Consider the following 12,671-nt stretch of genomic DNA (forward strand, 5'->3'; position numbering starts at 1 on the left):
CACAGGTAACAGAAATACACAGATCGTATAACAACAAGGAGCCCAGCGGGTCACGGATCACGACTCACTGCTGGCCGGTAGACAGCCGGCCGAGCACAGCTAGCAAGACAATGGCAACCAGCCAGCGCCACGAAGGCATCCAGGGTCGGCCATGCTGCTCGCGGACGTGAAGCGCCTGCTGCGCAGCCTGTTGTTGTGCGGGTTCTGTGTTGGCGGGGGTAGGAATTGGGGGTTGGACAGCGGGGGATTGGTTGCGGGTGGGGGCGGCCGTGGAGAGGGGTGTGGATCGAACAGACGACACTGGCGTGTCGACATCGGACGCGGCGGCACGCTTCAATCCTGCGGCCTCGATGAGCGATAAGGTTAGCGACAGGGGCTGGCTGCCGTCGCACTACCTACCGTGCTGCCCTTCTGCTGGCCCATGTCGGGCAGGTCGGTCATGGCGGGTGTGGCGTACTGCAACAGTCAGCGGGTGCACGCTCGCTCGCAGCGCGCATCGCATGCGCTCACAGTAGGGAAGATGTCCTGTGAATGTCAGCGCGTCCTTCCCTCGCCTTCCCTCCACCCACCTTGAACTTCTTGCTCTTGAGGTTGAACCCGTGCGACTGCGTCGCCAGCTGGCGCTTCTGCTCGTCGGTAGTCTTGACCGCGCCAGCCGTGATCTCGTCGCTGAGCATGAAGCTGAGCAGGCCGGTGAGGATCGTGGCGACCGACCACGCCGCGTTCCACGTGCTGGGGTGGCTGGGACGTCAGAGCTGAGACGTTGGGTGTAGGGTTCAGTCAGCTCACTAAGACGTCATGCTCATGCAGATCTTGACGCCGGGCTCAAAGCGGCCAGACGGCGTGAACATCTTGACATCAGGCGGCTTGAAGGCTGCGGGCGTCAGTTGTGCCTCCTGCTAAGCGTCGCAACTCACGGTAGTCGCTGGGGAACCAAATCAGGCCGTGGTACTCGCCACCCGCGTATGGCGTGTCGGGAGGGCCACGCTGCTGCGTCAGTCTCTGCGCACCTGCACGCCTGCACCGCCCGCGCGTGTCTCACAATGATGAAGTGCCCTGCGAGGTCAGCCGCTGTATCGGACACGCCCACACGACCACTCACAGTCGAGGATGTTCTTCTCCTCAGGCACCGCCCAGATGAATGGGGGTGGGGACTTTTGCATGGCGAGGTACTCCTGCGACAAGTGTTAGTGCGCGCGGGCGGGGACGCGGGGAAGCTGAAGCCGGGCATACCTTCTGGAGCTGCGTGTTGTCAGTTTGGGCTCGACAGCGGGTTGCCACCAGGGCTACGCACCCTCTTTTGCGCGACCTTGGACGCCATCTTGGACTAGGGGGGTAACCTGGTCAAGGTGGTGGAAGAGCGTGCAGTTGTTTGATGGTGGAAGGTTGAGAAAGAGAGAGTATGCAGGAATCAACAATGGGCGGGCGACGAGGAAGGAGCACGCCGACGACTGCGCGGGCGCTTCGGGGGGCGGGCGGGCCTGGGGGCCGTGCAGTGAGCCAGCCAGCGCCTGCGCGTGGGGCAGTTGGCTGTGGGTGGTGGTGGTGGTGGCGCGGCGGCCACTAGGCGGGTGAGTAGATTGGTACCGCCCCGCTGGGCGCTGGAATTTGATCCACCCTGATAAGCACGTGCAACTTGCGTGGCTCTCCCCACACCCCACACCCTGTACCCTCTACCCTCCACCCTCTGTGTCCATCTCCCGCTCGTCTCAAACCATTCAGTTCTGCGCGAACGCTGTTCTGACGGCTACAGGAGCGTCCTTAAGATGGGAGTTGGGGTGTTGGCTGCTCGAGCGAAGCGTCGCTGAGGTGTATGGACGCGTGTGGGCTGCCTCCTCAATCGTGCTCTCCACCTCTATCACGATCCTGCACTCTACCGCGTGCGGTCGCGTCTGGTCAAAAGCTCCCTCTCTACAGCTTCTCCGACGCCGTCGAGAACGCTGCCTGGTCGGTGAATATGACGAATATTTAGCGACGAGGCAGCCTTCTCGACTCGCGCCTACGAAGGAGAACTTCCGCGTCCCGTGGCAGACCCGACTGGCGGTGCTTCACGCCTCGTCCCAGAGGCGTAAGGGCCCATGTCAGAGCCATAGTGGGGTGGAGAGCGAGGTTTGGGCGCGTTGTGGTAGTCTGTTCGTCTGCAGGCGATGCGTCGTGGCAGAAGAGTGATCGAGAAGGACGCTGTGTGGGGCATCGTCGATTGACCCACTGATGGCCGCCTCTCAGCCCAGCCTCCCCGCCACCTCGGGATGATCACACGAAGCGAAGTGGCGACAAGCCCTAGATAGCGCACCCCCTCCGCCTAACTCGCCCAGCGCCGGCAGAGCGGCGAATCGGCGCTGGAACACACTGGAAGTGCCGCCTCTCCATCTCCGACACGCGCGGACTTCTCGGACGGAGCAAGCAGTGCCTGCCTCTATCGCACGGCCACATGATTGCCCATGGCACGAATTGCAACGCACTCGCTTCCGGCTCTGCACAGGCGGCACGAGTCGTGCGCGGCTGCAAGGATACGCCGCAGGTGTGCAATGTGCCTTTACGCGGCTCTGGCGCCGGTCGATCGCTGCGCTCGGGCCTTGCCAATCGGGTGTGGCGGCCTCATCGCGACCATGACGGCGAAGCGCTGCTAGCACGACTAGGACTGCCAGAACAATCGAACGAGAGGCACTGGATTCTGGGGGACGCGGGGCTCATTGGCGGCCGCTGTAGGGTAGCCGATGTCGGTAAAGGCTTCGCATAGCCACAGCATCATCATGCAGGGAGGGGACAGCAATGCTGCTCAGGAGTTGATCGCCAGCGTGGGGCCACACAGTGGCCAATGATGGGCTGGGGGTCGAGGCAGGGGTTATCATGGCATTGGCTAATTCCAAGTGCCACATGTTTGGCCATGTATCACGAGTGGCCAGAACAAGGTTAGATTGAGGTCCTATCCTGGTCGCGTGCGGCCGTACGCAGGCAGGCAGGCAGGGGTCGGCGGGGTGGGGGGATGGGTAAATGTGGGTGGGCGGCACCTGACGCCGTCAAGGTACAGGGTGGGGGGTCGTGGTCGCCTGATCGCGGCGGCGGTCGGCGGGCGGGCCGGCCTCTGACGACAACAAACGAGCACACGACCTGGCCGTCGTCGTTTACAATGTCTTAATCCCATTGGGCTCTGGGTAAATTTTGAAATACAAATGTGTGTGGGCGAGTTAGCAACAGTCAGGGAAGGCGGCGTCGAGTGATGCAAGCAGCCAGCCAGGCAAGCAAGCAGCCCAGCGGCTCCACTCGTCTTGCACGCGTAGACGTGACCAGTCCATTCCGCGGGGTGTGTGGGGCAAGGCAGCGCGCGCCGTCGTTGCTAGCGTGTGTCGATGTGAGCAAGAGAGTTGGTTGCACATGTGCGTCGGCTCTGGGCGACACGAGTAGGTAGTGCGCGTGATGCTGCCTGCCTGCCTGCTGCTTCTGTCTACGGATCAGTGCGTCACAGTCTGCAGTGCAGTATGTGTGTCGTGGCGCGCGCCATTGGCCTGCAGCCGTCACCGCCGCCGTCGTCTCTCCCCCTCCGCCGCCGCCAAGTTCCAGGCCGTCATTGTCGCTCGCTGGCTGCCAGTCTTCCGCCATATCGCGCATCGTCTTTTGAAAAAAATGACCTTCCCCCGTCAGTCATGTCGTCGTCGTCTGGTGCTTCTAGTTGGCTCAGGGTAAAAGTTGCGTCTGCCCCTGAAACGCAGACTGTCCTGCCTGGCGCCTGGCACCGTTCAGGAAAAATTACAGACAAAAGTTGCAAGCCCGCGCGCCCCCTGGCAGCAAGACGATTCTCCCTTCCCTCTGCCGCCGCGCCCGCCCTTGTGCTGCCGCCGCCAGTCCGCCCGCCTGTCCGCCCAGCCCACCGACCCACCCGCCGCCGCTCAAGAATTCTTTACAGCCTGGGCAAATCATCAACCAGCGACCACTACATCTCTCTCATCTCACATCTACTACTGCAACAGCTACTCGCACTCAACACCACTCGCTACCCACCCCCGGGGCCATCTCGACAGGCCACCACAGGACTCGCCCAGTCCAACCCACCCTGCAATACAACCCAGCTATCTGGTCCACCGCACGTCCATGTCGGCAACCCTGTCACAGCCAACCCCTCCATCTCTCTCGCACGACCACGCAACAAATAGGAGCCACAACCTCCTCGCCACCCGGCTCTCTCAACAAAAGCTCTACATTCACTTGTTCTCTTCTCAGAACCACTACAAGATACACTGTGCTTGAAAGGCGTTCGCTTGACGCCACTCGATGTCCATCACGATGAATTCAAGCGCGGGGAGGAAGGGCAAACGAGGTGAGTTGTCGGTGTGGGGTGGGCGTGTGTGTGATGGTTTTGCTTCGCGCCGCCTTTTCGGGTCAAAGGAAGGACGCGTCGAGCGTCGTGTTTCGCGCCTGGCCTCGTGTCACGACGGCGTGCCCGTGCGGCGGCACACTCGGCAGCGCGACATCGACCATGGTTGAATGATGCTCACACGACTTCAGGCCCAACCTCCCCCTCTCACTCGACCCACTCTCCGCCCATCAACACTTCCCCCCTCCCAAAAATCAAACTTTCCATTCGTCCAACCACACCCCAGAGCCGCGCCTCGTCGTCTGGCCCACGGTCACGCGGCCAGTCGTCGAGCAACCAGCGGCGCAGCGTCTTCTCGGACAGCAGCAGTTCCTCGGACCTGACCCCGGCTGATGACGACGAGACCGAGGACGAGGACATGAGCTATATGCCTATCCCTATACGTAAAGGCAAGAAGAGAGAATCTCTGTCCACTGCTACCCCTTCGTCAAAGGACAAGGGCAAAGGCAGAGCATTCGGCAGCTCGCCACATACAAACCCCGCGGCGCAGGACCGCCCAGCAATGGCTCCTCGCCCCACCACCTCTGGACCTAGCGGTCGCGAGAGGAAGCGCAAGCTCAAGCTCGGCGAAGTCGCTCGCCGTCGCGCTCGTGATGACAAGTTTGGCTTCGGCGGTGATCGTTTCGGCGGCAGCGTGGTAAGTGGCTGGGAGATTGGCGCGCGAGCAACAGGATCTGAACGATTGTCTCAGACGCCCACACAAACAAGATTCCCCAAGCCACCAATCGACTCTGACTCTACCTCGTCGTATGGCGACGACGAGAGCGACAGGGAGAACACCCAGTCGCTCTTTGCGGGCGACGAGACTGAGGACGAGGAGATTGGTGGCCTTCCAGAGGCGTTCGCCGGCCAGGAAATCGAGGATCTCCACTACGGTGCCGGCCCTGTCGTGCCACACGTCGAGGAGGACACGGAGCAGGAATGGTGGCAGGAGGAGGAGGACGACGAGGACGTTATCGCCCAGTTGAGCGGTTCCGACCTCGACGGCCTACAATCCCAGTCATCTGTCCACGCCTCAGAGTCGGACGACCCGATGTCTTCGTCCGAGACTTCGGACACGGATGAGGCCCTCGACGAGTTTGGCTTCCCTCAACCCTTTGGCACCGGTGAAGCCCAGACGGCCTCGGACGCCCCTCTCATTCTTATGGAGAACTGGGACGGCCAGTTTGTCCTTGTCCAGCCTCGAAACGACCGTTCTCGCGCTACAAGGCGTGGTGACCGGTCTTCGAGGACGGGCGGCTCGGTCGGTGAGAGCGCCTCGGCCTCTGCCGGCGAGCAGCAGCTCGTTATCGACGCCGATGCCGACGACACGGAGAGCGACTGGTCTGCCGTTGAGGACGGCGACGACGACGGTGGTGACACGACGGACTCTATGGCCGAGGAGGACATGCCTGTCCTCGACAGCCCTGCCCTGGACGAGATCATCGGCCAGCAGCTCACGTCTGGCTTCGGTGGCGTCACCTCCCTGGTCGACCTCGACATGACCAACCTCGACGTTGCCAACCTCGACATGGCCGGCCTTGACGTGACCAGCCTCGACGTTGCCAACCTCGATGTGGCCAACCTCGACGTCGCTGCCCTCGACATGGCCGCGCTCGACATGGGCAACCCGTCTATCATCGTCACGGACACGACGGTCGACTCGCCAGCACTGTCAACCACGAGCTCGATGTCGACCCCGGCGCCTGCCACAGTGGCACCTGTCACCCCTGTTCCAGTCGCCGTGGCGCCGGCACCTGCGCTTCCCATGATGGGCACGTTCCACGTCAGCGACGAGCCATGTGCCCACGCCGTCATTGATGGGACTGGCGGCACGACCAAGTCGCCGTTCACGCGCCGTCGCCGTACAAAGACGTCGGACACGGCGTCGATTTCATCGACTGTCAAGCGCCGCTCGAGCCTCAACTCGGCCGACCCCTTCTCGCCGAGCGTCAAGAAGGTGCGCTATTCCTCGATCCCGGGCCACCCGCGATACATTGCGGCTCGTCGTGCCGCCCAGGCGCTTGTCGACGAGCGCGAGTCTACGCCATCCGAGGACGAGGCGGCCTTTTCGCTCGAGGACATGCTGGACGCTTCGGTGCTCAGAGTGAACGACCTGGACGGCGACGAAGATGCTGGCGAGACGCAGGACCAGTTGAGGCACCTCTTCCGCTTCGACAAGGTGCCAGTGTCCATGTACATGCGCCGCAACTTCAACTCGTCCAAGCGGGCGCAGCACGACCACTCTCCTGTCCAGGGCGCGGCCTACAATGCGTACTCTTCGCCGATTGGAAGGAGCAGCCACGGCCCTACTGCGCTCGGCGACACGCTCATGGCGCCGCAGCATCCCGCGAGCCGAATGCTCATCTCTCCCCTTTTGCAGCCCGTCTCGGGCACCGAGTACGACGAGTCTTCGGCTCTGAGCCGCAAGGACCGCCGCAAGGCTCGCAAGCGGGCAGAGGTGGCTCCTCTGCAGATCTAAGCGACGACGACGACGATTGTGGACGAGTTGAATGGGCTTGAAGCATACCCACTTCCCCAACCACCACCCTGCACATCCCCCATCCCTATCCGTCACCCCCTCCAACCACGAAAGCAACGCCAACGAAGCAACAGCATTAAACAAATCCTAGAAGTGAAGAAGAAAAAAACGGACCGTGATGGTCCTGGTATCGAACCGTCTCAATGTGTCTCGAGTCTCCAATTGTCAAATCAAATACTGTGTCAATAGGCCCCAGTTATCTCTGCTAGTCTCTTTGGGATGAATGTGTGGTCTGAAAGGGTGCGGTGCAGGTGCATGAGGGTCTACAAGGTGATCGATCACTGGGCGGCGGTGGTTCGGAGCCGAGCAGCGTCAGAGGCGGCTGGGGTGGCAGTCGACGTGGCCGACGTCGCGGCCGACTTGTCGCTACCCGCGGCCGCCTGCGCCGCCCTGCGGGCCTTGCGACGCTTGATCCAGGCCCGGAGCTCGCGGAGGAGGCCGGCGATGATGGACACGCCGACGGGTGCGAACAGGGGCGTGTAGACTGCGAATTTGTGCTGGTCGGGCTGGCGACGTCAGCGTGCGACGCGGTGTGCGCGTGGCGTCACTCGCAACTCACGAAATACAGCTGGCCCATCATGGAGGGGTCGAAGAAGGCCTCGTTCGCGAGGGCGACCGCATCGCGCGAGAGCACGAACGCGGCGCGGGGCGAGGAGGCGCGCGCCGTGGCGGGCAGGCCCTCGAGCTTGCGGACCGCGCCGAGGATCTTGTCGCGCACGCCGGCGCCGACCTGCATCTCGTCAATCTTGTCGATGAGGCGCACGATGCCGGCGAGCGTCTTCTTCGCTTCCGCCGCGTTCTCGGCCAGCCGGGTGCGGAGCACCGTGTCGAGCTGCCACGGCGAGAGGGGGGACGCGAGCCCGCGCGCCGTGCGCGCTGCGTCAGAGGGCGCGGGGTGCACCTGTGCCGGGCGGGCGGGGATGGAGAGGAGCGCGTAGAAGTGGTCGACGAACTGGGCGAACGGGGCGTCGAGGGCGTCCAGCCCGAGGCGATACGCCTTGGGGCCCGACGCCGGCGGGTTGAGGAGCACGACCGAGCCGAACTGGGGGATGAGGAAGGCGTCGGCGTCTGGGGTCAGCTGCGCCCGCACGCGCACTTACTCTCAGCGCCGAGGCGGAGCGGGCGGTGCGCGGCAGAGGGGACGAAGACGAGGAAGCGGAGCACGGGGTTGTTTGTGCTGCCCGAGTCGAGGCTCCAGCGCTCCGACACGAAGACCTTGAGCTGCTCGTCGTTGATGCGCCACGCGTCGGCCTCGGGCGCGGGGTCGAACGTCAGCGGCGCGTGGTACAGCACCTGGCTCTCGACCGAGAAGTTGAACACGGGGGCCAGGGGCGCGAGGTGGGGCGCAAAGTGGTCGCGCAGCGCCGCCTCGACGTCCCACCCGCTCACGTACGACCCGTCCGCCGCGTCCTCGTTGAGCAGGACAAAGCTGAGCGTAATGTTCGGGCGGTAGGCCAGCGCGCGGACGGGGACGCCGGGGAGGTGCGCGGGGAGGAGGTTGTGGATGCCGTTGATGAGCGCGATTTTGTAGTGTCCTGGGCGCGAGCGTCAGCGAGCGCGCGGCGCGCCGCGGGCGCGACACGACTCACGCTTCAAGTTGACGTCGGCGACCTGGGCCGGGTTGACGGGGATGACCAGCGTCCCGGCCGGCCTGCCGCCCTCCACGCCGGTGGAGACGTACGGCTCGAGGGGGAAGCTCGCGTTGGCCGCGGCATCAAGCGCGATGTGCACGCGCAGCGCGGCGTCCGCTCCGTCCGTGACGAGCTCCCAGCGCCGTTCGCCGCGCACAGCGGGCCGCTGCTGGCCGAGTATCCCGTCCACGCCGGCGGTGACCTCGCGCGCGAGCGCCTGCAGCTTGGTGCGGAGGGGGAAGTCGGCGCGGTCCCCTCCCGGGCGGGGGAAGGCGCCAGCGTCGGCGCTGAGCGCGATACGCGTTACTATCTGCGGCGTGGGCGTGTTCTCTAGCACGGCGATGCGCTCCCCCGGCAGAGGGAGCCGCTCGATCGCCGTCGCCCACCACCAGTAGGGGATGAGGAGGGCCGCGAAGAGCGGGAAGCAGAGGGCCACGAGGAGGCGCCGCGAGGGCGCCGGGTTGAGCGCGCGCAGCACGGCGTCGGCGTCGGATTCGGGCGCAGCTGGCGACGCCGCGCCTGGTGGGTCGGACTTGGACATGGGTGCGTGGATGAGTAGTGGTCGGCGTCAACAAGCCAACCTCGGCGCAATGACGACCGACGCGGCGGGCGTGGAACGGTCACCGTCGACTTTGCCGGTCCGGGGCTCCAGGCTGACTTTGCTGCTGCCGTCGCTGCCTCACCTCACCAACACCACCCTGCACACCCATCTATAGTACATCCCCATGCATGGCTCTACCTGCGCCGCCTCTATCTGCGCACGCGCTCACTTCGCCGTCCGCGACCGCGTCGCGCGCACCGGCGGCGCCGCCGGCGCCTCCCCCTCCGCCTTGCGCTTCCCGCCCTCCTTCACCTCGCCGTCCTCGCCGTCGTCGCCGAGCTCGCCCTCCTCGAGGCTGCCAGTGACGGTGCGCAGCCCGCTCGGGCGCTGGGGAAGGCTCGCGGGGCCGGAGCTCGAGCGCGAGTTGTACGACAGCGCGGCCGCGGCACGCCCGGGGCGCGACGGCAAGGGATGCGCCGGCGCGGGCGACTTGGACGCCGCGCGCGCCGGCTGGAACGGTAACGTCGTTGCGCTGAGCCGGGGCGCCGCCGCCGGCGCTGCCTTGGCCTCGGGCGCCGCGGCACCGCCCGCAGCCGCGGCCGCCTCGTCCACGTCCATCTCGGCGCTCGCGTCGGCCGACACGCCCGCCGCGTCGGGCAGCTTGAGCGCGCGGCACTCGTCGACCAGCGCCGTGATCTGCGTAAACATGTCGGCGCGCGCCTGCGCCACAGAGAGCACCTGCTCGTACAGTGCGCGGTGCTCTGCCAGCGACGCCTTCATCTCGTCGATTTGCCTGGGCGTGAGCGCGGCAACACGACTCGAACCCACTCGTCAAGCTCCTTTCTCGTCCGGCCCCGCGCGACAATCTTCTTGGCCACCTCGTCGCACTTGACGCGGTGGTTGCGTTCTGCGAGGCCCTTTTTGAGGAGCACCTTTTCTTCCTCTAGCGTCTGCCGGAGCTTTTGTGTTCTCAAGACTGGGCTGTCAGCAGGCGTCCAGTAGCCCACCACTCCCAACGCCAGCCGACGCCCCACGCCCACTCACCCGTCTCCTCCGTCTTGGACAGATAACTCTCCCGCTGCCTCTCCAACGTGCGCACGCTCGCGACAGTCCGCTCAACGCCCAGGCGCCACTTGTCCACCTCGAGGCGCACCAGCTCGCGCTCGTACACAAGCTCCTGGGCGTGGTCGAGTCCGCCGCCGTCGGCCGGGAGCGGCTGGCTAGCGAGCAGCGGGAGGCGCGTCAGGCGCCGGATGACGCCCTTGACCTCGCGGTCGGGGTGCGCTATGCGGAAGCGGTTGAGCGCGTCTGGCGGTGTCAGTAGGTTGGGGGGATGCACGAAGCACCTACCCGCTGGTAGTGGGGCTGGGGCCGTCGACATGATGATGGGCGAAGTAGGTGGCCGTAGACTGATGCTGCGGGCTCGACGTGCGATTACTGCGTCGCTTGGGGTGACAAAGTGACGGGGAGGATGAGAGCAGAGTGATGGATGCACAACACGGCTCGGTCGTCTTTGTCTTCGCTCACTCACTCAGTGACGACAATCGGTGGCCGAAAATACTCCCGCCCCTGCTTTCCACCATCGTTTCCACACATCTGCATCTGCTCTCTACATGTCTTCCAGCACTATGCATACACCAGTCTACTCGACAGCGATCGGGGAGCCGCCAGATGCAGCAGCAGCGGCCGCGGCCGCCTTCTCCTTCTTCTCCGTGTCGTACTTGTAGTACTGCTCGCTGAGGTCGTAGTTGTCTGTGGGCGTCGGCGTCAGTGGCTTTCCTTGTGGTGACGGATGCAGCCCACGCACCGATGAACTCCCAGCCGTTCTCCCGCACGTGGTACAGGTTGATAGAGTTACCAGAGTAGGCGTCGCGGTGGCCGGCAGCGGTGATGGACCGGCGGCCGAGCTCCTGCGCGTCCTCGTCCGACAGGTCCCAGTGGTAGCCCTGGTCGAGGACACCGTACGCGTACGTGCTACCCGAGCCGACCGAGAAGAGATCGCCCTTCAAGCGCTGTCCGTCCGAGTCGACGTAGAAGAGGGCAGGGCCCGTCTTGTCCCAGCCGCAGATCATTGTTCCCTGGGGTGTCAGCGGTATGCGACTGCGTCCGTTCCACGCCACTCACCATGCTCAAGCCCATGCCCTTGTACTGGTAGACAATGTTGGAGAGGATCTTGGACGCGGCGGCGACCGAGATGCGCTCCTTGTTGCGGAGCTCGTGCAGGCGGCACTGCATGCCGAGGTAGGTCTCCCTGGGGTTGTAAGCGCTGCTCGTTCTGCTGTCCCATGCCGCTCTGCCGTCTCCTGCAGCGCAAAGCAAAGTCGCAACACAGTGCTCCACAGCAGCATTCCACGGCAGTGTCCCACAGCAGCACCCCCACTCACCAGTACTGGCAGTCGGCGGCACCGCCGGCCATGGTGCCGAGGAGGTACGGGTTGATCTCGATGACCTTCTTGACAGTCCCCGAGGCGATGTACGATCCTGCTGTTGCGCGCGAGTCGACAGCGACGATGATGCCGCCCTTGAAGCGGAACGCGAGGGTGGTTGTGCCGTGCGCGAGCTTGATCTTTGCCTGCGGGTTGGCCGACATCGAGTCGGTGTGGAGGGAGAGGAATGCGAGGGGCTGGGCGCGTTAGCGGGTGCACAGAGGCCGAGTTCAGCGCGCAAGCTGCCTCCCCGAGCCGGCGAGGGGGCCGAGCCTGCTCTGGGGCCCTCACTCACGTCCGGCACGCCGGGGACGGCCATGCTCTCGACCGCGCCACTGCGGTCGAGGTTGCCGAACCCAGCCATGCTGCCCCAGGCCGCGGCGTCGGCGTGCGGCGCCTCGGCGTCGGGGCGGGCGAGGGCGGGGGGCGAGAGCTGCGCGACGAGACTGTCCATTGTGGTGTGGTGGTAGTGAGTGAGAGGTCGAGAGAGTCGAGCGAACGCTGACAATGATGCGTGGGTCGGCGGACTGACTGACGAAGTGCTCGACGCCGCGCGTCACCGTGTGTTAGGGGCGGGGCTGGATAGGTTTCCCACGTGGGCGTCGGCCTCGATGAGGCACTCTCTCTCAAAGTCGCCGCTTGTTGCGCCTGTCGGCTCTTCCCGGTCCACATTCGCAAAGCATCGCGCACCGCACACATCGCTCACACCCACACCATGGCGAGGTCAGGCCTGCAGCAGGAGGTCATCAACCTGTACCGCGCGTGAGTGCTGCCCCAATACGCCGACGGCACGCGAGCTCACACCCCCAGGGGCGTCCGCAACGCCATGTCCAAGGGCAAGGTAGGCCTCCTCGCCGCCTCTGCTGACACAAGCCAGGACGAGCGCCGCCAGTTCCTAGTCCACCTGCGGTACAACTTCCACCACCCGCCGCTCACGGCGCGCGACTATACTGCGATTGAGCACCAGGTGGGCGGTGCAGCGCAACGCCGGCTGACTGCCCAGATTCGCAAGTTTGGCCGCACCCTCGAGATGCTGTCCGAGCCGAGCGTGCGGCATATCGGCGTCAGCACCGACATGGAGGACTGGTGGGCCAACGAGGTGGCGCGGGCGCGGGCGCGCGCCGAGAAGGCCGCGCTCAAGAAGTAACGCAACTGTTGTACATCATCATCATCTAGCATG

The 12,671-nt window shown here is 64.7% G+C and overlaps 6 protein-coding genes across 6 annotated transcripts; 2 read left to right on the forward strand and 4 right to left on the reverse strand.

The window, feature by feature from the left end:
• Window positions 1–64: 64 nt before the first annotated feature.
• Window positions 65–1,321, reverse strand: UBC6 (Ubiquitin-conjugating enzyme E2 6; the record flags this gene model as incomplete). The annotated part of the gene is made up of 10 exons (XM_069350691.1): window positions 65–346; window positions 400–456; window positions 511–525; window positions 570–741; window positions 790–874; window positions 918–987; window positions 1,043–1,056; window positions 1,103–1,175; window positions 1,234–1,242; window positions 1,295–1,321. The coding sequence occupies 10 exons, from the start codon at window positions 1,319–1,321 to the stop codon at window positions 65–67; spliced, it is 804 nt and encodes a 267-aa protein (XP_069211077.1).
• A 2,948-nt stretch (window positions 1,322–4,269) lies between these two features.
• Q8F55_002084 (uncharacterized protein) lies at window positions 4,270–6,833 on the forward strand (the record flags this gene model as incomplete). Its single annotated transcript, XM_069350692.1, has 3 exons — window positions 4,270–4,315; window positions 4,504–5,009; window positions 5,064–6,833. The coding sequence occupies 3 exons, from the start codon at window positions 4,270–4,272 to the stop codon at window positions 6,831–6,833; spliced, it is 2,322 nt and encodes a 773-aa protein (XP_069211078.1).
• A 338-nt stretch (window positions 6,834–7,171) lies between these two features.
• GPI17 (GPI transamidase component) lies at window positions 7,172–9,065 on the reverse strand (the record flags this gene model as incomplete). The annotated part of the gene is made up of 4 exons (XM_069350693.1): window positions 7,172–7,399; window positions 7,453–7,961; window positions 7,994–8,428; window positions 8,483–9,065. The coding sequence occupies 4 exons, from the start codon at window positions 9,063–9,065 to the stop codon at window positions 7,172–7,174; spliced, it is 1,755 nt and encodes a 584-aa protein (XP_069211079.1).
• A 225-nt stretch (window positions 9,066–9,290) lies between these two features.
• On the reverse strand, window positions 9,291–10,446 carry Q8F55_002086 (uncharacterized protein; the record flags this gene model as incomplete). The annotated part of the gene is made up of 4 exons (XM_069350694.1): window positions 9,291–9,858; window positions 9,894–10,041; window positions 10,110–10,373; window positions 10,416–10,446. The coding sequence occupies 4 exons, from the start codon at window positions 10,444–10,446 to the stop codon at window positions 9,291–9,293; spliced, it is 1,011 nt and encodes a 336-aa protein (XP_069211080.1).
• Window positions 10,447–10,707: 261 nt separating this feature from the next.
• PRE2 (Proteasome subunit beta type-5) lies at window positions 10,708–11,945 on the reverse strand (the record flags this gene model as incomplete). Its single annotated transcript, XM_069350695.1, has 5 exons — window positions 10,708–10,817; window positions 10,873–11,143; window positions 11,190–11,316; window positions 11,450–11,688; window positions 11,787–11,945. The coding sequence occupies 5 exons, from the start codon at window positions 11,943–11,945 to the stop codon at window positions 10,708–10,710; spliced, it is 906 nt and encodes a 301-aa protein (XP_069211081.1).
• A 261-nt stretch (window positions 11,946–12,206) lies between these two features.
• Window positions 12,207–12,638, forward strand: Q8F55_002088 (uncharacterized protein; the record flags this gene model as incomplete). The annotated part of the gene is made up of 4 exons (XM_069350696.1): window positions 12,207–12,253; window positions 12,302–12,332; window positions 12,369–12,458; window positions 12,495–12,638. 4 exons carry the CDS (start codon window positions 12,207–12,209, stop codon window positions 12,636–12,638), a joined length of 312 nt encoding a protein of 103 aa, XP_069211082.1.
• Between the last annotated feature and the right edge of the window lie 33 nt (window positions 12,639–12,671).

Source organism: Vanrija albida (assembly GCF_041260175.1).
Source record: "Vanrija albida strain AlHP1 chromosome Unknown contig_2, whole genome shotgun sequence".
Taxonomy (NCBI): domain Eukaryota; kingdom Fungi; phylum Basidiomycota; class Tremellomycetes; order Trichosporonales; family Trichosporonaceae; genus Vanrija; species Vanrija albida.